General features: G+C 42.4%; 2 protein-coding genes across 3 annotated transcripts in view; both read right to left on the bottom strand.

The window, feature by feature from the left end:
- Nucleotides 1-12,901, bottom strand: part of LOC144676383 (guanylate kinase-like) — a 48,182-nt gene extending 35,281 nt beyond the window's left edge. Inside the window, exon 1 of one of the 2 annotated variants that reach the window (XM_078536815.1) lies at nucleotides 12,766-12,901. In XM_078536815.1, coding sequence (XP_078392941.1) covers nucleotides 12,766-12,805 — 40 coding nt within the window. In that variant the 5' untranslated portion in view covers nucleotides 12,806-12,901. Of the gene's footprint in view, nucleotides 1-12,709 lie in introns of both variants that reach the window. The other variant, XM_078536817.1, reaches the window with a different exon arrangement.
- Nucleotides 12,902-16,301: 3,400 nt separating this feature from the next.
- ttc21a (tetratricopeptide repeat domain 21A) overlaps nucleotides 16,302-23,506 on the bottom strand; it is a 125,433-nt gene continuing 118,228 nt past the window's right edge. The window contains exons 27-29 of the mRNA XM_078534881.1: nucleotides 22,019-22,139; nucleotides 17,009-17,076; nucleotides 16,302-16,379 (exon numbers count right to left, since the gene is read on the bottom strand). Coding sequence (XP_078391007.1) covers nucleotides 16,302-16,379; nucleotides 17,009-17,076; nucleotides 22,019-22,139 — 267 coding nt within the window. The remainder of the gene's footprint in view (nucleotides 16,380-17,008; nucleotides 17,077-22,018; nucleotides 22,140-23,506) is intronic.

Below are 23,506 nucleotides of genomic sequence, written 5' to 3'. Positions count from 1 at the left end.
GGCTGGAGCATTTCAGCTATGAAAAGAGACTGGATAGGCTAGGGTTGTTTTCCTCTGAGCAGAGAAGGCTGAGAGTGGACCTGATAGAAGTATACAAAATTATGAGGGGCATCGATAGGATAAATAGGAAGAAACCTTTCTCCTTAGTGAAGGTGTCAATAACCATAGATTTAAGGTAAGAGGCAGGAGGTTTAGGGGATTTGAGGAAAAAGTTTTTCATCCAGAGGGTGGTTGGAAGCTGGAGCACACTGCCTGAGGTGGTGGTGGAGGCAGGAACCCTCAACATTTAAGAAGTATTTAGATGAGCACTTGAAACACCATAGCATACAGGGCTACAGGCCAGGTGCTGGAAAATAGGATTAGAATAAATGGGTGCTTGATGGCTGGCATGGACATGATGGGCCGAAAGGCCTGCTCCTGTGCTGCAGAACTCATTATGACTATTAGGCTGTTCTAGTGACATCAAACACTGACATATGCTAGAGCAACTTCATTGAAACTAGTGCAGTTTTTCACCATCCATAGATGAACACTTTAGAATCCCCAAACTATGTGGCAGGCTTGAGAAATGTTGTATTCCTACCTTGTACCAGGTTTTCAGTGCTAAAGAGCTCTGTAGCTGCCTTCCCACAGCCTTTGTACTTAACCTGCTCCTATGCCACATGGAGATTTAGAGAACAAGTGAAAAGAGGGCTGTTTCTTTAGGGGAGGGGCAGAAAGAGTCACCATCCAACCTGCATTCAACACTTCCTTGTGTGGCACAGGAAATGGTCAGGTGTCTGCCTTAGACTTGACTTTTTGAGCCTACAAGGTCAGCCCTTCACTCAATTCAATTCACTATCATTGTCCATAAGAAAGTCTGTACATTGCTTGTTCTTTAAAAAAAGAGTAGCAACAATAAAAAAAATTACCCTATCACAAAGGTCTAACTTTAATTGAATATATATAAAAAACTATTCCAAAGTATTAAAATAATCAGCGAGTCGCGCCTTGAGTGCATATCCTCATCCAACAAACTCCTTTTAAAAGTTCCTATGGAGAAAGGCACAAATGAATTTAGGAGTTAATTTGTCCTGTATCTGAGGGATCGTAGCCTTTTCCCTGAACACAATCAGCAGTAGTACTAAGACAAGGGGCGATTCCTATTGTTCATGGCACTCAGTACTTTCGTCAAAATCCTTCTAGAGCAGATTTTGTCAAGAGAGGTTTGCTCATCAAATATCCATCCTGCCTGGTTCAATAATCACTGTACCTTTAGAGTCTGGTTTCCTCAGAAAACAGTGCCAGGCAAGACATCCAAAAAGGTTAGCACTCAACTACAGCCATATGGAAAAGCTCCATGATTGTAGGGTCTACACAAAAGGATTTTAATTTTCTGAGATAGTATAATCGTGTACGTCCCTTGGCCACCACATCTGTGCACTGTTCCTCCAATTCAACTTATCATCCACTTTGAGACCTAGATACTTGTAGTTAGTAACTATTTCAATATCCACATCATGAATGTTCACAGAGATAATATCATTAATTGACTCTCTCCAAAAATCTACAACTAGTTCTTTCATCTTATTTTCATTCAGTTTAAGAGAATTGTTATCACACCATTTTATGAACTTCACCCCATTCCTATAGTTTACATCATTATTCCTTATGTGACCCACAAGTATCACATCCTCAGCATACTTAAGGATCATTATGTTGTTGTACTCTGTACCATCAGGTCAAGAATCAGCAGATAAGTTAGCCTTGACAGCACCGGCAATTCAACAGTCCACTTAACAATGAAATAACAATTGCCACACCAAGTTCACCAAAAAGAAAATTGCAACATAGTTGAGATTACAAACTCCAATGCTATCAAATGCAATTGACACAACTTGTCTCTAAATTAATCCCTCCCATTATCAGCAGTTCAGAACAGCATAGTCTTTACTTCATCAAGAGTTAAAACATGAAGGACACTTACTTTTGCTCTGTGCTATTCGGCATAGCTTCTTCCTCAAAACACACCCTGTTACGGTTAGCAGCTTCATTACACAGTTGAAGTACATGGGGTCATGTGCAAAGGACTCCAACAAACAGACTCGTACAGTTCTACTGGAAAGGCAGGTTCAGAGTGGGTCTGAAGCTCCAAAGAGCAAACACCAAGCCAAGCAGTTGCTTTCTGGTGTCTACCCTGTTACTGATAACTCGATAATTATCAAACATCCCACAGCAATCACTGTGCTCCCCTCAACTGGAAGCACCCTTCTTAAACATATTCCATCACAAGCAAATTTAATTTACATCTGTAATGCAATTAACCTACAGCGCAAATTGTTAATCATGTGCTTCTGACAAAATCTAAAGCTCGTGTATCCCAAAATAGATCTGGCTTAAATATTTTTTAATGCTTTTTCACAAACTAAGCCCTCTGTCAAAAGTTCCTAAGCACACATTGCTACACAGTGAAGAAATGCTGCCCATAACTGCACTGCTTTATCATGCGGAGATGCCATTGTTTTTTTCTTCCTGTCATGTATTCAATTACATTGCAGATATTAGATTAACAGTGAAACAGGGAAAGTTTGAATCCCTACTGATTTTCACCCACAAAAGGATGGCGTACATGACTATGCAGCTACAACCACATCTTTAAAATTCAGCCCCTGGGCTTTGGAACCAGTTTTAAAATAGCCAACCAAAGGCTGAAGCATCTATCTATCTGACTTGACATCAGTGCCTAGCATCCTCCACTTGGAGTCAGAAAGCCATGCATTCAATCCCCACTCCAGGTACTTGAGCAAAAATTCAGGCTGACAGTCCCAGTGAAATACTGAGGGAGTGTTGTACTGTTGGATGTGTCAACTTTCATTATTTTCATTCATTCATGCGACATGAGCTTCCTGGCAAGGCAGCATTTGATGCCCATCTATAATTTCCCTTGAGGAGCTAGTGGTGAGCTGCCTTCTTGAGTTACTGCAGTCCACGTGGTGGAAGTACACCCAGAGTGCAGTGGACTGGGCTGGGTGTATCTTTGGACAGGTTGTGCATAGGCTGATGTGGGATGGTCCATCCAGTTTTATTCTTATACGATTTTTCTGTAACAATTTGATACAACTGAGTGGCTTGTTTGACCATTTCATGGGGGAAATAAAAGTCAAACACATTGCTGTGGCTACAGAGTCACATGTAGGCCAGACCAGATACAGACAACATTCTTCCCTAAAAGAACTAATGAGCCAGATGGGTTTTTATGACAATCAGTAGTTTCATGGTTAGCATTACTGAGACTAACATTTTAATCCTGATTCATTAATTAATTGAATTTAAATTCCACCAGCTGTCATGGTGGGATTTGAACTCAGGCCTACAGAGTATTAGTCTAGGCCTCTGGATTACTTGTACATTAACATTATCATATGCTACCGTAAGAGACATATAATCGTCTTGAGAGACATTAAACCGAGGTCTTGCTGCCTTCTCAGGTGGATATATATTCAAAAAGCACAGAAGTTTCCCATTGTCCCGGCCAACATTTATTCCTCAATACCACTAAAATTATCTGGTCATTTGGGGAAATAGTGGTGTAGTGGTAATGTTATTGGACTAGTAATCCCAAAGCCCAGGCTAATGCTCTGGGACACAGGTACAAATCCCACCACAATAGCTGGTGGAATTTAAATTCAATCAATAAATCCGGAATTGAAAGCTAGTCTCAGTGATGGTGACCATGACAACTATTACCGATTTCAAAAACCAACCTGGTTCACTAATGTCCTTTAGGAAAGGAAATCTGCCAACCCCCTACCTGATCTAGCCTACATGTGACTACAGACCCAGAGCAATGTGGTTGACTCTTAACCACCCTCTGAAATGGCCTAGCAAGCCACTCAATTTAAGGACAATGAATGCTGGCCTTGCCAGCAACACCCACACCCCATGAAAGAAGAAAAAAATAAATCTCATTGCTGAACATGGGTCCTCACTGGATGTAAAACGGCTGGCACATTCACCTACATTACAAGAGTGAGTATACTCCAAAAGTATTACTTTGACTATGAAACATCTCTAAGATGTCCTAAGGTCACAGACCTTACGGTGTTACGGTGTAGAAGGAGGCCACTCAGCCCATCGTGAGACATGATATGAATACAAATTCTTTAAGAAGTCATTTGACTAGTTCCTATTTTAATATTACTCCATTGGCAGCTCATGCTTTCATTTGCCTGCAGCCTAAACTTAAATTCACTCCCTAATTCTTTCCACCTCTTACTGCTCCTTTAAGATGTTCTGAAAAACTACCTCTGAACAAGCTTTTGTTCATCTATCTTAATAACTTCTTATGCGCACCAGTGTCATAGTTTGTTTGGTAACACTCCTGTTATGTGCCTCAGGGTATTTTACTACGATAAAGGCACTGTCTAAATGCAAGTTGTTGTTGTGGGTCGACGTTAGACAGTTACTTCAGGCTAACCCTTCACAACTGTAAAGCACATCAGGAGTAAAATGAGCCAGGGATTTAATGCCTTCAGAAAGTCAAGATATATTGCAAATGCAGATTACCATCAGCCGCGAATTAAGTTTTAGTCCAGAAAGAATTGGAACAAATTTATAACAAATAATTTGTTTCATGCACTTGAATCATTTCCTTTACAACTCCAATGTTCTGCCAACTACAAATATCGGGCTAATAGTCTAAGGCTGGTACTCTCCTCAGTCAGGACTGTGGACAGTCAATAAGTGTAACAAGCTAATGATGCACCCATTAGTTTATACAATACCAAGCAACTGCAAAAATATGCACATCATGTGGAACATCATTGCTCCAGTACAGGAATAAGAAAGTTACCTGATTGAGTTAGTACACTTGGGCTATCTGTACCTTGCTTGTCCTGCTTTCTACCCTTAATTAGCACATTCCTTAGATAATATCACCACCTTCAACACCTCTTTGACCTTTTGTCTATGACATCTTTTGGCTATCTCCACCTATCACTGGCCCTCTATCCAGCTCTACTTGTCCCACCCCCCTTAAACCATTTCACCTCTTCTCTATTTTTACTTAGTTCTGTTGAAGAGTCATACAGGCTCGAAACATTAACTGTGTTCCTCTCCACAGATGCTGCCAGACCTGCTGAGTTTTTCCAGGTATTTTTATTTTTGAGTTAGTACACTTGATACCCTATTGGATCTTTAATATAATAGTGTTGACATAGAGTCCTATCCATGTCACAGGCTAACAAACTGTACATTAATATTGCACAGAAATTGTTGAAAGATTGTGTAAGATACATGAAAGCTCTTCCCCATATGTGCTAAAGTTGTACGAACAGAACTAATCACCTCACTCATGAGCTTATGTCTACCTTCAGCTGGGAGAATCTCTTGCGCATCCTGCACAAGTGCAAAACGTGGATAAGAAGCTGCTAAGACACGGGCAGATGCAATAGACAGATTCTTTCACTGGTGGTGCATTTTAAAAGTCCTGAAAAATACAAAAGTTCACATGACCTTAAATAAATTGGGCATCAATATATAAGTAAGGACCTTTAAAATCAGTTTTTATTGTCGATTTAAAAACCCAAGTTTTTATTTTAATCAAAAGCCAGGAAAGAGTGAGTGAAAAAAACAGAGCCCAAGAAGCTGGGGAAAATTCTGTGCAAGGCAGTAATATTAGCTTTATTCTGTATATCACCAAACTGTAAAAAAAAAGCAATAAATTATATTTGTCATAAAATGCTCGCTGACTATATCACAACAGTAATTGACTTAAACATCCAAGCTAACATTAAAATATTAGCAATTCATCCCACAGGATCCATAAAATTCTAATTTGCAACCATCTCCATTATCTAAATTAATAGCTGTTACCACTGGATGTTGTAACTATTTAGAGTACTAAAATAGGCCAACTAGCTCAACCAGTCTATGCTCCATATGAGCCCCTCCCACCATTCCAAGTTCAACATATTTTACTATTCTCTTCTTCGTTCCTTAAACGCACCCATGCCATTTGCCTCAACTGACCACCACAGTGCCAACTATTGTCTTAAGAGACAGAAGGCTGCCACTATTTGCCCCAACTATTCCTTGTAATAGGGAGTTGCACATTCTAACCACTTTGGGTGAAGAAGTTTCTCCTGAATTTATTATTGGATTTATCAGTGACTACCATATTTACATCCCCTCACAGCACCCAAACTTTCACAAAACAATCCAAACCTTGGCCTTGACAAGAGATCTTTTACAGCAACCAAAACACACAGCGTGGATGTAACTTCTCTTCTTCAAGACAATACTTCTGACCACACAGCTTCCTCATGACTAGTCAACTTAGATTATGGGCATGTCCCAGACTGGGGCTTTAATATGTAGCCTCCAGCTCATTAGATCATTAATGCACACTGGCTTGGGTCCTCAATCTGCAAATAGCAGGGACCAGGAACTCAATGTTACATTTCATGGTGATCTGTGCTACTTCTTGAGAGTGCTCTGCAATCATCCTGTTGGACACGCATAATATCCATGGACCAATGGAGAGCTTCAACAGCAAGCATCCTCTACAATTCACTCAATCAAGACAGGCATCAAACCCTGGATATATGATCTTTTGTTCACATATCTGGCCTCTAGAAACTGTCATCCTAAGCCTCTGCACACCTTATCCATTATCTGACATCATTTTCCTTCAGTGTGGTGCAAAGAGCTGTGTGGGTCCTCTCAAATCAAAGGCCAAACACCAGGTTCACTGATCACATAAGGGGAACTGGAACATTCAATCAGCTGGCTTTGCCTCCAAAGCACAGCAATAAGTCAGCACAAGTCAGAGTCCTCCTTGTATCCCAGCAATTGCTCTTCCCCCCGCCACCGTCACAAATTCATCACACGGCACAGTCCTAGATCTTGCACTTGGCATGATGGGAACCCTTCAATTGTATGCTAGGAATGTCAAAACAGGAGATAGCTTCTTGAGCACACATCTTACTTGATAAACCACAAGCTTATCTTTTATCAAAGAATACAGGTTAACTTTTATCCATTTTCAGCATAGCACCAAAACGGTGTCATGCTAAAAATTTGACTAGAGAGTACTAGCATGAATTGATAAATAGGACAGAAACCAAGTGTAGCTTCCAATCAGTGAGACTGCCTCTTGAGCCATAAAATTCCACATTTCCTACCATATTCCACCATAACAAGTTATATATTTATAAGTAGTCATATTGGACTTAAAACATTAACTCTGTTTCTCTCTCTACAGATGCTGCTAGACCTGCTGAATTTTTCCAGCATTTTCTGCTTTTAATTACACAAAACAATAACATGTCTTTGCCCATACCAAATACTGAACACCTTGTGTACTTCCAATAATATCTACTTTTGATTCCAGGATGCAATTTCATCTACACCCCTCTGCCCCCCGCCCATCCCATCCCCCATTGTCTTTTTCCATCAGTTGGCTAGCTGTTCAGGAAGGAACATGCAGACCCATAATACAACTTAATTTGAAGTATTTAATTTGTAGAATCATCAGATTCATAAAAGGAGCTTATTCAGTCCATCACATCAGCACTGGTACATTGAAAGAACTATCCAATTCATCCAGCTCTTTCCCCACAGCCCTGCATTTCTTTTCTATGTGTACATCCAATTCACTTTTGAAAGTTATTACTGAATTTGCTTCCACCATCCTTTCTAGGAGTGCATTCCAGATCATGACTCTCTACAGAAATATGATTCTTTTGCAGTTATCTTAATTTTTTTTTTAATTGCACAAAGTTTGCACTTCGATAGGAAGAATAGTGAGGCAAAATATTATTTAAATAGAGACAGGCTGCAGAATGCTGCAGTAGAGAGATCTGGGTGCCCTTCACATGAAACACAAAACATTAGTTGCAGGTACAACCAGCAATTAGAAAAGCAAATGGAAAATTGGCCTTTATTGCCAGAGGATGGAGTATAGATGTAGGGAAGTCTTGCTTCAACCCTACAGGGAACAGGTGAGATCACACCTGGAGTATTACTGTGTAGTTTTGGTCTCCTTATTTAAGAGGGGATATAGTTGCATTGGAGGCTATCAGAGAAGGCTCACTAGGTTGATTCCTGGGATGAACAGGTTACCTTATACGGAAAAGCTGAACAGGTTGGACTTGTATTCACTGGAATTTACTGTACTCATTAGAATTAAGAAAAATGAGAGGTGATTTTATTGAAACTTACAAGATTCTGAGGGGACTTGGCAGGGTTGATGTCGAAAGGATGTTTCCTAAATTGGAAGTCAGCTAAAACAAAGGCCAGCATCAAATTATGTTAAAACGACAAAATTAAAGGCACTCTGAATACACACAGCATTCGCAACAAGGTAGATGAATTGATGGCACAAATAGAAGTAAACAGGAATGATCTCATTGCCAATATAGAGACATGGCTGCAGGTTGACCAAGGCTGTGAACTGAATATTCAAGGGTATTTGACATTTAGGAAGAATAGGCAAAAAAGTTAAAGGAGCTGGGATAGCACTTTTAATAAATGATGAAATCAGTACATTAGTGAGAGAGGATCTTGGATTGGAAGGTCAAGATGTAGAATGAGTTTGGATGAAGCTAAGATAAAGCAAGGGGCAGCAAACGTTGGTCCGAGTTATTTATAGGCCATCAAACAGTAGTATTAATGTAGGGCGTGTAACAAGGGTATTACAGAGGTGAGGTGAGAGTGACTGCCCTTAACATCAAGGCAGCACTTGATCAAGTGTGGCATTCAAGGAGCCCTAACAAAACTGGCATCAATGGGAAATGGGGGAAAATTCTCCACTGGTTGGAATCATAACCTAGCACAAAGGAAAATGGTTGTGGTTGTTGAAGGTCAATCATTTCAGTCCAGGACATCACTGCAGGAGTTTCTCAGGATAGTGTCCTAAGCCAAACCATCATCAGCTGCTTCATCAATGACCAGATCAGAAGTGGCCTCCATCATAAAGTCAGAAGTGCAGACATTTGCTGATGATTGCACAATGTTCAGCACTATTTGCAACTCCTCAGATACTGAAGCAGCCCATGTCCATATACAGCAAGATTTGGACAATATCCAAGCTTGGGTTGATAAATGGCAAATTACAATTACTGCCACACAAGTGCCAGTCAATGACCATTTCCAACAAGAGAGAATCTAACCATCAATGTTTAATGGCATTACCATTGCTGAATCCCCCAACATCAATATCCTCGCATTATCATTGACCAGAAACTGAAATGGACCAGCCATATAAAAACTGTGGCTACAAAAGCAGGTCAGAGACTGGGAATTCTGCCACGAGTAACTCACCTCCTGACTTCCCAAAGCCTGCTCACCATCTACAAGGCACAAGTCAGGAGTGTGATGGAATACCCTCCACTTGCCTGGATGATTGCAGCTCCAACACCACTCAAAAGCCTGACACCATCCATGGCAAAGCAGCCTGCTTGACTATCCACCACCTTCAACATTCACTTCCTCCACCACCGACGCACACTGGCAGCAGATGCACTGCAGCAACTTAGCAATGCTCCTTCAACAGCAAACCTACGGCCTCTACCACGTAGAAGGACAAGGGCAGCAGATGTATGGGAACACCACCATCTGCAAGTTCCTTGCAAGCCACACACCATCCTGACTTGGAATTATAGTGCCGTCCCTTCACTGTCAGTTGGTCAAAATCCTGGAACTCCATTCCGAATAGTACTGTGGGTGTACCTACACCACATGGGCTGCAGCAGTTCAAGGCAGCAACTCACCACCATCTTCTCAATAGCAATTAGGATTGGGCAATAAATGCTGGCCTAGCCAGTGTCACTGACGTCCCGTGGAAGAATAAAAAAAGCATAGGGGATTTCAACCTACATATAGACCGGGTAAACCAAATTAGCACAAATGCTGTGGAAGATGGATTTCTGGAATGCATACAAGATGATTTTCTAGAATAGTATGTTAAGGAACCAACTATTTTAGATCTAGTATTGTGCACTGTAAAAGGGCTATTAATAATCTCTTTGTAAAGGAGTCTTTAGGGAAGGGTAACCATAATACGATGGAATTTTACATTAAGATTGAAAGCGATGCATTTCAATCCGAAACTAGGGTCTTAAATCTAAGCAAAGGAAACTACCAAGGTATGAGGAGCAAACTGGCTGTGGTAGATTGGGAAACTACAATAAAAGGTATGCCGGTAGACAGGCAACAGCTAGCATTTAAGAATTAGTACATGGTTTGCAACAAATTTACATTCCAGCGAAGCACAAAAAACCAACAGGAAGGCAATCCAACCATGACTAACAAGAGAAGTTAAAGACAGTATTACATCAAAGGAGGAGGCTTAGAAAGTTGCCAAAAAAAAGTAGTAAGCCTGAGGATTGGGAGCATTTTAGAATTCAGCAAAGGAGGAGCAAGAAACTGAAAGAAAATTAAATTAGAATGAGAGTAGACTCGCGTGAAATCTAAAAATGTAAAAGCATCTATAGACATGTAAAAAGGAAGATTAGATAAGACAAATGTGGGCCCATTACAGTCAAAGATGGCAGAATTTATAATGGAATAAGGAAATAGCAGAGAAACTAAACAAATACATTGCATCTGCCTTCATGGAGGAAAGCATAATAAAACCTCAAATACTAGAGAACCAAGGGATCAGTGGGAATGAAATTAGTATTAGTAAAAAGATAGTACTGAAGAAATTAATAGGATTGAAAGTTGACAAATCCCCTGGACCTGATGATCTACTCCCAGAGTGTTGAAAGAAATGGCAGTAGAGATAGTAGATGGACTGGTGATCATCTTCCAAAATTCTATAGGTTCTGGAACGATTCTTGCAGATTGGAAGGTAGCAAAGAAAAGGAGGGAGAGAGTAAACCGGGAACTACAGACCTGTTAGCCTGACGTCAGTAGTAGAAAGAGTGCTAGTGCTAGAATCTATTATAAAGGATGTGATAGCTAGACACTTAGAAAATAAAGGCAGTAGGATTGGGCAGAGTCAACATGGATTTATGGAAGGGGAAGGAGTTTTTGAGAATGTAACTAGCAGGATAAGGGGAAACCAATGGATGTGGTGTAATTGGATTTTCAGAAGTCTTTCAATAAGGTCCCCACAAGAGGTTAGTAAACAAAATTAGAACACATGGGAGTGGGGATAATAGGCTGACATGGATTGAGAATTGGTTAACAGTTCCAAAATGGGAATGAATGGGCCATTCTCAGGTTGGCAGACTATGACTAGTGGAGTACCACAACGATTAGTGCACGGGCCCAAGCTATTCACAATCTATATGAATGATTTGTATGTGGGAACCAAATATAATATTTCCAAGTTTGCTGATGATGCAAAACTAGGCAGGAATGTGAGTTATGAGGAGGATGCAAAGAGGCTTGAAGGAGATTTAGACAGGCTAAATGAGTGGGCAAGAACATCATAGATGGAATAACTGCGGAAAAATGTGAAGTTATCCACTTTGGTAGAAAAACAGAAGTGCAAGGTTTTTTTTTAAATGGTGAGAGATTGGGAAGTGTTGCTGTCCAAAGGGACCTGGATGTCCTTGTTCACAAGTCCCTGAAAGGATTCAGGTGCAGCAAGCAATTAGGAAGGCAAATAGTATGCTGACCTTTGTTGCAAGGGGGTGGAGTACAGAAGTCTTGCTTCAGCCTGATAGGGAACAGGTGAGATCACACCTGGAGTAGTACGGTGTATAGTTTTGGTCTCCTTATTTAAGAAGCGATATAATTGCATTGGAGGCTGTCAGAGAAGGCTCATAGTAAGGGTTAGGCCATTTAGGACTGAAGAGGAATTTCTTCAATTAGAAAGTGGCGAATCTTTCGAATTCTCTACCCCACAGTTGTGGAGGCTGAGTCATTGAGTATGTTCAAGACAGAGATTGCTCGATTTCAAGATAGTAAAGACATCAAAGGATATGGAGATAGTGCAGGAAAATGGAAAATAGGAGGAAAATCCTCCTTCTAACTCACATTCCTGTCTAGTTTTGCTTCATCAGCAAACTTGGAAATATTATATTTGGTCCCCATATCCAAATCATTCATATAGATCGTGAATAGCTTGGGCCTATGCACTAATGGTAGATCATCAGCCATGATCTAACTGAATGGCAGAGCAGGCTCAAGGAGCCAAATATCCTACTGCTGCTATGTTCTTCTCATGGGCAAATCTAGACCGAGGGGGGCATTATTTCAGAATGAGGCGTTTCCATTTACAATGAGGAATTTATTCCAGAGGATTGTGAATCTTTGGAATTCGCTAGAAAGCGGTGGAGGCTTGACAGAAACAGATCTTTAGACAAGAGGGGTGTCAAGGATTATGGGGAATAGACAGGAGAGTTCAGGCCAGGGTCTGATCAACGTGGTCTCGCTGATTTGTCACAGCCTCCTACCCCTACTTTTTAAATTCAATTAAGTGGATAAAATGATGAATGGAGAGTTGCAGTATTCGACGGGAGTAACTAGGTGAGGATGATGAAGGGTGCAGAGGAATTGCTTCCAAGCCCCGACCACTTGATTGTCACACGTCATGCCCCCACTACAAATGGATGATTGACACCTTAACCAACCAATAGAGAGCCGTAGAGACCCTCGGCGCGCTGCCCGAGGGCGTCTAACGCCGCTGAAGGGGCGGGACCTCCAGCCCGGCACCAGCCCCCTCCTGCACGCCGTGATTTATCCCCGCTTTAAATGCCACGTCCCTTCATTTCACCTCAATGAATTCTACAAAGGCCGCAGTAAATATCACAGGGAATCCGCCTGCTTCACCTCGTCGTCTGATGAAGTTTGAGATGTGCCGTACCAGCATGAACGAGGGAAGCCGCGCATCACTTACGTCGGCTCCGCTATAGTTTAACGGTTCCGGCTCGCGGCTCACTTCGGAAAACGGAAGTCGACGGCCTCATATGGCTGTGGCTTCAGCCGTCACTTCCGGTCCTTGCCCTCCCGCCCCCAATTTGATTGACAGGATAAGTGTTGTGACAGCATCGGAGTCATTGAAGAAAGGCTTACATTTATATAGCACTTTTCATAACCATAGGACTTTACAGCCAATTAAGCATTCTTTGAAGCACAGTCACTGTTGTAATATAGGAAACGTGGCAACCAATTCACACACAGCAAGCTCCAACAAACAGCAATGTTATAGTAACCAGATAATCTGTTTCGTTGATGCTGATTGAGGGATATAATATTATGGATGACTGGACTTTGCCTGGGATTTAAGCGTCCCAGTGTACCAACAGATTTCTCCAATTTGTTCAAATGTACCGGTTTTCAACTTTTGTTTTACACGAACCTTAAATCAGAGATTTCTCAGTCATAGTCATAGAGGCCTACAGCACAGAAAAAGGCCCTTCGGCCCATTGAGTCAAACAAGTACCTAACTATTCTAATCCCATTTTTGATTTCTGTCAGCACTTCATCTTTCCTTGTGCAAGATATCATCGTCTCTTCACTTCCTCTCCCGAGTCCCCTCCCCTTTACCCCACCCCTCACGTTCCATTTACGGTCAGCAGACTCAAAAAAAAAATCCCTCTCACGCTGTGATGCACTTTGGGAATCAGAATGCCACCCACTGGCCTACCATTAAGCAGCTGCGCCATGATACTCCTGCATTTGCAGAAATCCTTTCACTGTAATCCAGAGCTGGAAGGGAATCAGCTGCTGGGTGATGACAGAAAATTGACAGCGGTGTCCACCAAATGCAAGCCAGACTTGAAGAGGTAGCCTTGCTGCAGCGTGGAAATTGACACCAAGCCTAAAATAAAGTGCTACTGATTTCCCGATATAAGACACAATTCTTTTTCACCGAGTGCTCTAGCTCATTGCGACCAGTGGATCCTAGGAACAGGCCTTGCATCTCCTCAATGGCAGAATTGTGTTGGCAGGTTTATCGATGGGTCTGTGATACTGCCAGATGATGATCTCCAGGGCAAAGAAAACTTATTTCAGGTTCAGACCTTATTTTAATGGAGGCGGAACTTCCTTACAATTATTTTGCATGATTTGCCGGAGAAATGATCTCATTCCTCTTGGCAAATTTAAAACTCACCCAATTTGCAACCTCAAGTTCCTTTCAGTGAGAGTAACATGTCAACATTGTATGGAAATTTAAAAAGAAATAAAGGAATGTATGACACTGAAATTGGAACCAAATTACATCTGCCCATCCTGAAAGAAATATCCTTTAGTTCCAGTGGTATCACTCTCACACTCAGCAAGAAGGTTGTGGATTAAATTCCAGAGATTAAATCTTGGCTGACACTTCAGTGTTCTACTGAGGCAATGCTGCACTATCAGAGATGCCATCTCTCAGATGAAATGTTAAAATGAGGCTACATCTGTTCTCTCAGGTAGACAGAAAAATGGCTGGTGTCCTGGCCAATATTTATCCCTCAACCACACCACTAAAGCAGATTATCTGGTCATATCTCATTATTGTTTCCAAGGCATTGCTGTGCACTACTTGTCTGTTGCGTTTCCTAAATTATGACAGTGACTGCACTTCACTGAATGTAAAGCACTTTGGATATCTTGTCAACAAGCAGACCTCGTCCAAGAAATTACATGATCTTTGTGGTACTTGAGGAGGAGTTGTTTGTTTGATTTGAACTGCAAAGTTCTTTAATTAATGAAGCTGGAAGACAAAAAGGTAATCACATTGCAGAGGCAAACCTTAAGTTTGAACCTGTGGTTTTGCTTTGTCTTGTTGGGCAACAATCTGAGGAAGAAAGGCTACCCTAGCTGTCTGCCTCTCTCTACCTTGCCTAAAATTGTGTGTGGCTATCAACCTGTAGCCAGAGAACCCTCATCTAAATGTCTGCATTTGGAACCGCAAAGCTGAGACCAGTTGGTGAGAACTCCCAGACATCCACCGGGACCAGCAGCCCATCTTCACACGACAACGTCAAGACCCTGCAGACTTTATCCATTATTTTATAATGCCCATCCTCCAAAGCCCATCTCTGCAGAGCGACTCTATCTGTTTGTCCTTAGTTTGTCTGTGTGTGTGCTGGGGAATTCTTTAGGAAAAGATAGATAGTTATACTTCCTATTACAATTGTGTGTTAACCAGTGCTTGCAACTTGTTAAAAGTAGTTTTGTTTTAAAATAAAGATTGGCCGGGTGGCTAACAGTGAGGTTGAGTGTCTTGGGCAACAGGAAGATATAGACGGGATGGTCAAATGGGCAAATAAGTGGCAGATGGAATTAACCCTGAAAAGTGTGAGGTGGACAGAGTAATTTGACAAGGAAGTATTCAATGAACGGCATGACACTAGGAAGTTCTGAGGAACAAAGGGACCTTGGCGTGCGTGTCCATAGATCTCTGAAGGTGGAGGGGCATGTTAGTGGAGTGGTGAAAAAGGCATATGGGACACTTGCTTTTATCAATCGAGGCAAAGATTACAAAAGTAAGGAGATCATGTTAGAGTTGTATAGAACCTTGGTGAGGCCACAGCTGGAGTACTATGTGCAGTTCTGGTCGCCACATTATAGGAAGGATGTGATTGCACTGGAGGGGGTGCAGAGGAGATTCACCAGGATGTTGCCTGGGATGAAACATTTAAGTTATGAAGAGAGGTTGGATAGACTTGGGTTGTTTTCATTGGAGCAGAGAAGACTGAGGGGCGACCTGATCGAGGTGTACAAGATTATGAGGGGCATGGACAGGGTGGATAGGGAGCAGCTGTTCCCTTAGTTGAAGGGTCTGTCACAAGGGGACATAAGTTCAAGGTGAGGGGCAGAAGGTTTAGGGGGGATGTGAGGAAAAATCTTTTTACCCAGAGAGTGGTGACGGTCTGGAATGCACTGCCTGGGAGGGTGGTGGAGACAGGTTGCCTCACGTCCTTTAAAAAGTACCTGGATGAGCACTTGGCACGTCATAACATTCAAGGCTATGGGCCAAGTGCTGGTAAATGGGATTAGGTAGGTCAGGTGTTTCTCACGTGTCAGTGCAGACTCGAAGGGCCTCTTCTGCACTGTGTGATTCTGAGTTTTTTGAAAGAAACCTGGTCAAAGTCCCTTTTCTCCTGGGTACTAGAAGTAGAGGCACACAATTGGCCATTTCGGTGAGAAAATTAAACATTTAAATTAATGGGAAGGCCTGCCAAGTAGTGGGGCTTGATAATTTGCGCACTCCTCCCATCCTAGTGGTAACAAAAGGTAAATTAACAAGTACAAGCTTCTTTTTATTGATGCCAGTGAACCCGATCTTCATGAGTTTTATTCTCAATGGATACTTGTACATGCACAAGTTTCTTGGATTTTATGAAATTACAATCGATGTAAAGCACTTTAAGTTCTCATTGCTTAAGAGAAAATCGAGCCTTTTCAAAAACCTCCTTTCGAATCTTTGGATAAGTGGGATGATTTTTCAGTACCTGAAAAATGGGAAGATAAAACAATCAAGAACAAATGGCCTATACATACAACATTACATGCAAGATCTATAGAGCAGACTGAATAGGGTTCCCAAACGTACCGTTTTGGGAAGGAGTCCACTGGAATGGGCAACTGGCCTCCCAAGCTCTGCTGCTGGCAATTCAGGAGGTTTATTCAATGATTTTTATATTTCACAGGCTGTAGTAAATTGTTTTAGAAAAAGAAACTCTCTTGTACTACATCAGAAGACAGGAGTAGGTTATTTAGCTCCTTGAGCCTGTTCCACCATTCAGCGTGATTATAGCTGATCTGTGATCAAATACCAAAGCCTTTGTCCTTTCCCTCAATACCGTTGGTTAACAAAAGTCTATCAATCTCAACCATCAGATATAGTTTCTCTCTATCTACCTAATCAGTTCCTCTCAATATCTTAATCTTTGATCGAATCACCATTTAACTTTTTCAGTTCTAAGGAAAGAAACCTGAGTTTGCGTACAGTAATATCACCTCTTAATTTAAACCTTGGAGTCCACATACATTTTTATTAAAAAAAGAACAAAACCCAACTCCATCTTTTTTTTTAGTAAATATAATATTTTTGTTTAAAACCTCTTGACATAATACAAACCTTGTGACAAATGTCGATTGCATGCACGTACATTTTTGCTTTCAAGTAATTGAAAGCGAGTTTGTATCCTACACAGAAAAAAAAGAGATGTATAGAGTTAAAGAGGCTATTAGGATTATCAGATATTCACATATCCTCCATTCAAACATACAAAAATCTAAGCAACTGAGAAATGAGTAAATTGGTATACCTGTCACCCTAAACTCATTTCAATTTCTTTCCTTAGCCAACAGTAAGGGTTCTCCTTTTTTGTTTTTGAACTGAGTGGCTTGCTAGGCATTTTCAGAGGGCAGTTAAGGGTCAACCACATTCCTGGGTCTGGAGTCACATGTAGGCCAGACTGCAGATTTCCTTCCCTAAAGGGCATTATTGAACCAGATGGGTTTTTAGGACAATCAATGATAGTGATCATGGTCACCATTACTATCTTTATATTCCAGATTTATTAACTGAATTCAAATTCCACCAGCTGCCATGGTGGGATTTGATCCTATGTCTACGGAGTGTAAGCCTCAGTCTCTGGATTACCAGTCCAGTGACATTACCATTATGCCACCATCTCCCCTTTATGGCTTAAACCCATACTGACAACCTACACATCTACAGTGCAAATCTGGCTGTAATTAGGCCAACGCAGCCACTCACTACCAGAAACCAAAAGGATAGTGTGTTGTAAGAAATTAAAAATGTTACATTGGTGCAGTGTAGGGGGATTATCTGAGGAACATTGTTGGATAACAGGAGATGGGAGTTTTTAAGATTTGCAGCTAGTTGTTCTGTACTTGAGTGTGACCAATGCTGATACCTGGTGCAAAAACTGAATAAAAGGCTTTCCCTTCACACTCAAATAGCCAACATCACAACTCAAAATATCACCAAAGAAAGTCATCAAACAGAGGTTAAGAAGAAAACATGAAGAACTAAAAATGACCTCTCCACGAAGCATTTGCAAGCCTGACTTTTACACCTATCTTCAGGGACACAATTTACTGGTGGGCTTCTGAACACGGCCATGAATCTCAAATGGGGGTCAGAAGTTTGCACCGTGGGGAAACAGCCACTCGCCTGTGATTTTCTCCAAATTGGCCAATTAATGGCTAGAGGAAAGGCTTTGCTGTCCAATTAAGGATGGTAAGTGTGCTCTTGAAGGTGGAGGACTATCTTCAGCTGCCTCATCAATGACCTTCCTTCCATTATAAGGTCAGAAGTGGGGATGTTCGCTGATTATTGCACAATGTTCAGCATCATTCACGACTCCTCAGATACTGAAACAGTCCATGTCCAAATGCAGCAAGACCTGGACAATATCCAAGCTTGAGCTGACAAATGGCAAGTAACATTCACGCCACATAAGTGCCAGGCAATGACCATCTCCAACAAGAGAGAATCTAACCATGGCCCCTTGACATTCAATGGTATTACTATCAATGAACCCCCATTATTAACATCCTGGAGATTACCATTAACCAGAAACTGCATTGGACTAGCCATATAAGTACTGTGGCTACAAGAGCAGGTCAGAGGCAAGAACCCTAGGAATGGGTGACTCATTCCTGACTCCCCAAAGCCTGTCCACCATCTACAAGGCACAAGTCAGGAGTCTGATGGAATACGCTGCACTTGCCTGGATGAGTGCAGCTCTAACAACATTCAAGAAGCTTGACAGCATACAGGACAAAGCGGCCTGCTTGATTGGCACCCCTTCCACAAACATTCACTCCCTCCATCACCGATGAACAGCAGCAGCAGTGTGCACCATCTACAAGATGTACTACAGAAACTCACCAAGGCTCCTTAGGCAGCACCTTCCAAACCCACAACCATTACCATGTAGAAGAATTAGGGCAGCAGATACATGGGAACATCACCATCTGGAAGTTCCCCTCCAAGCCACTCAATATCCTGACTTGGAAATATATCTCCGTTCCTTCACTGTTGCTGGGTTAAAATTCTGGAATTCCCTCCGTAAAAGCACTGCGGGTGTACCTACGTCACATGGACTGCAGCAGTTCAAGAAGGCAGCTCACCAGGAGCTTCTCAAGGGCAGTTAAAGATGGGCAATAAATGGTGGCCTAGCCAGTGACGCCCACATCCCAAAAATGAATTAAAAAAGGGTCGTCCTTGAAAACAGCGGCAGGATTCCATGGCAGGTAAGTGTGGGATAGGGCACTGGATGGAGGCTGCAAGCCAATCTCTCCATCTCCTATGGATCTGTTGCACTGCACCCCTGCCAGCTGGGCTGCCTGCTCCTCGAAATCAGTCAGTTCTTTCAACTGTGGTTGACCCCCTTCCGTCTTCTCCCCTCACTCCAATTATGGCTGTGCCATCTCTCCCACCTTTTTAATTTAAAATTGAAAACAGACCTTTGCAGCTGGACAGAACCATGCATGTGGGATAACCCCTCCACACGCAGCCCGTGGCTACTTCTGAACACAATCAGGCAGGAAGGGCCTCTGAAACTGCCTGGAGTGCTGCCCCCTACTGGTCTGCTGCACAGAGGCCATCTCCTTACAGCTGTTCTTGCCCTGCCACCTGGGGAGTCCTTTTTATTGGCTCAATTGGCTAACCGTTGCTTCTGGGTGGGCACAAACGCTGCCACCTCACCCCACCTCCAGGAAAATGGCCCAGGAGGGGGATGGAGCAAGTGAACCCAAATGTGAATAAATGCAAAATACTGCAGATGCTGGAAATCTGAAGTAAAGACAGAAAATGCTGGAAAAGCTGAACAGGCCTGGCAGCAAACGGTGGAGGGAGAAACAGAGTTAACATTTCGAGTCCAATGTGATTCTTCTTCGGAACTGGCCTGGCCTCGAGAGTTGCCGGTCAATCAGATTGACCGGCAGCTCTATAGTCCCAGCAGCGCCACAACACAGTAGTGGCCACTGCTGGGTCTACAAGGAGTCCCAAGAAGAACTGAAGATAGCTCGAGGTAAGTCTGGGACTTTTGGCCAGACACGTTTTCATGACTCCAGATAGGAAAAGGAAAGGAGGTGTCAGGTTTTAGAGGCCAGGTGGTGAGGCACAAAATGGGGCACCGTCTTAGTGGGGGTACCCTCAATGGGCACAGAGGACCCCTCCAATGGAGGTATATCCCTCTACTTCCTGCCCACCTTTAGCCCGTGCAGTGAAACCTGCCAAGCTGGTCACCTTCCTTCTGCTCTCCCCAGCGGATATCTTTACACCACCGCCATAAAGGGGAGACGGTTGTATAAATATTTTAGTGGCGAAGGCAGACTGAGTTCCTTAAGTGGCCATTAACTGACCATTTAACAGGCGGCCAGGCTGCCTGGCACTTTGCACACCCTCCCCGTCATCGCAATGTGGGAACAGGTTGGGTATGGGCAGGAAGGCAGTGGGCTGGACACCCACTTTATTTTACATACTCCCTCACCTGCAAATATCCTGGCTGGGGTGCGGAGCATAAAATTCATGCCACAGTTTCAGAATAAGAGGTTTCCCGTTTAAGACAGAGATGAAGAGGAATTTCATCTCTCAGAGGGTCATTAATCTTTGGAATATTTATTTTATTCTTTCACAGGATGTCCATGTACAAATGCAGAAAGAGCTGGACAATATTCAGGCTTGGACTGACACGTAGCAAGTAACATTCGTGACAGGCAGTGACCATCTCCAACAACAGAGAATCTAACCATCGCCCCTTGACATTCAATGACATTATCATCATTGAATCCCCCACTATCAACATCCTGGGGGTTACCATTGACCAGAAACTGAACTGGACTAGCCATGTAAATTCTGTGTCTACAAGAGCAGGTCAGAGGCTAAGAATCCTGCGGCGAGTAACTCACTTCCTGACTCCCCAAAGCCTGTCCACCATCTACAAGGCACAAGTCAGGAGTGTGATGGAATACTCTCCAGTTGCCTGGATGAGTGCAGCTCCAACAACACTCAAGAAGCTTGATACCATCTAGGACAAAGTAGCCCACTTGATTGGCAGCACTTCCACAAACATTCACTCCCTCCACCACCAACGAACAGTGGTAGCAGTGTATACCATCTACAAGATGCACTGCAGAAACTCACCAAGGCTCCTTAGACAGCACCTTCCAAACCCACAACCACTACCATCTAGAAGGACAAGGGCAGCAGACACATGGGAACACCACCACCTGGAAATTCCCCTCCAAGCCACTCAATATCCTGACTTGGAAATATATCGTTGTTCCTTCACTGTCGCTGGGTCAAAATCCTGGAACTCCCTCCCTAATAGCACCTTGGGTGTACTTATACCACAGGGACTGCAGCTGTTCAAAAAGGCAGTTCACCAGCCCCTTCTCAAGGGCAATTAGGGCTGGGCAATAAATGCTGGCCTAACCAGTGAAGCCCACATCCCACAAATGAATTTTTTTTAAATGTGGGCATCGCTGGCTAGGCCAGCATTTATTGCCCATCCCTAATTGCCCTTGTGAAGGTGGCTATGAGTCACCTTCTTGAGCCGCTGCAGTCCATCTGGTGTAGGTACACCCACAGTGCTGTTCAGAAAGGAGTTCCAGGATCTACCCCAGAGAGCAGTGGTGGCTGAGTCATTGAATATATTCAAAGCTGAGTTAGACAGATTTTTGATCTACAAGGGTTACAGGATGCAGAAAGGAAAATGGAGTTAAGGCCACAATCAGATCAGCCATGACTTTATCGAATGGCAGAGCAGGCTTGAGAGGCCAAATAGCTTAATCCTGTTCCTATTTCTTACATTCATGTTCATATATGGCCCCCTCAAGCCTGTGCTGCTAATAAGATCACAGCTGACCTTCTTGTTGTGTTGTGACATTCTTTCTCTTAGAACTGAACGCAATATGGAAAACCAATCAGGAAAACTGCCGAAAACCAGATTTAGGGATCTGGAAAACTAGAATTCCAATTTCTTAAACCAAATCCCATTGTTTAAATTTCCTGCAATGTACCCAGTCCTGATTTCTCATGATATTATCGATATCCTCCGTCTTACTAATTTAAAGTTGCCCATTAACAACTAGAGATGTATGAGCTTACCAATTGCAGGGTTTGCCTCATTGCTGCACTTCCAGGCCGATCTGTAGTTTGTAACTGCATCCATGTAGGACTGCTCTTTCTCCATGATAAACCCTAGGTATTCATAAGCCTTACAACAAGACTAGACAGATTTAAAAAAAAAGAAACCGAGGGAAATTTGTTTACAACCAATTTAAAGAAGCAAATAAATAATTCACATTTCACAACCTTTGGAGTTTATGTATTGTGATGCACTAGGCATTATGCGGGACAGGCTGGATGGACTAGAGGATCTTTGCTTCTCCATCATTTTTCACATGTTTACAAATAAGAGTAAGCAAGATTTTTTTTTCAACATATGAGTGAAATGAACCGTAAATCCAGCTGATTCATGGTAAGTTGTCAAAGAAAATCATATTCAAGCCAGGAGTTCTCTGCTGCTAATCGACTGACAAGCATATTTCCTGATTACAGTAAGTACTGGTTACATAATATGGAACCATGAATCAAGTTTTATCTTGGTGAATGAATACTTTTGTTTTGTATAATAAGTGGCATACAGGGTGAAGCAGAAGGAAACAAATAAAGACAGATATGATGCTGAAGGGGATGGGAAGCATAGAAAGGTTTGGAGAAACTTTATTATTATTATTCATTCATGGGATGTGGGCTTCGCTGGTTGGGCCAGCACTTATTGCCCATCCCTAGTTGCCCTTGAGAAGGTGGTAGTAAGCTGACTTCTTGAACTGCTGCAGTCCATGTGGTGTAGGTACACCCACATAGGTTGCTAGAAATCACTCTCCCTATGGTTGCTCCAGTAATAGTTTTAAAACTTTTGTGTTAAGGGAAAGGGACTCTGAGTAATGTCGCCATCCTCCAGCAGCAAAAGAAGATGTATGCAGAGTTTTTGCAACTGAAGTGCAAGTGGCTAATGCATTGTCTTTTGCATTCCTGCTAAAAACATGGTCACCCGGCTTAACTACAAGTAGCATTTGTGGTGCTGTCCCAGTCATGATCTTGTAGGATTAACAGCAGGACCGCATCTCTTTGATATTGTGCAGGATAGGCTCTAGTAAGTTATCACCATCCAGTTCACCAATTTCCTTTGGATTGTACTAAATTCAGCGGCAACCAGCATAGTGGATAGTTACAAAGATCACTGGTTTACTCAGATTCAGTGACCCCAGTTCAAAGGGATACTTAAAACTGATAGGCAAAGAATCTGAGTGCCAATACCATCAAAGCCAATATGTTTATTACACTGAATGTCTGCTGACTTCAACTTTCTAGCTCTTAATGATCGGTTGTATAGAACCTTGTCAGAATCCGTTTAGAACACAGGTCCATTTGGTGCATCGCATCTCAGGAAGGCTATATGGACCTTGCAAGGGGGCAGTGCAGATTTACCAGAATAATAATACCAGGTATTGAAGGCTTAAACTATGAGGCCAGGTTAAATAAACTTGGGCATGCATTCCCTTGTGTTTAAAAGATTGGGGGATGATTTTT

Source organism: Cetorhinus maximus, chromosome 3 (genome assembly GCF_964194155.1).
Source record: "Cetorhinus maximus chromosome 3, sCetMax3.hap1.1, whole genome shotgun sequence".
NCBI lineage: Eukaryota > Metazoa > Chordata > Chondrichthyes > Lamniformes > Cetorhinidae > Cetorhinus > Cetorhinus maximus.
Note: the sequence above shows the minus strand (reverse complement) of the source record. Positions and strands in the feature narration are given on the sequence as shown.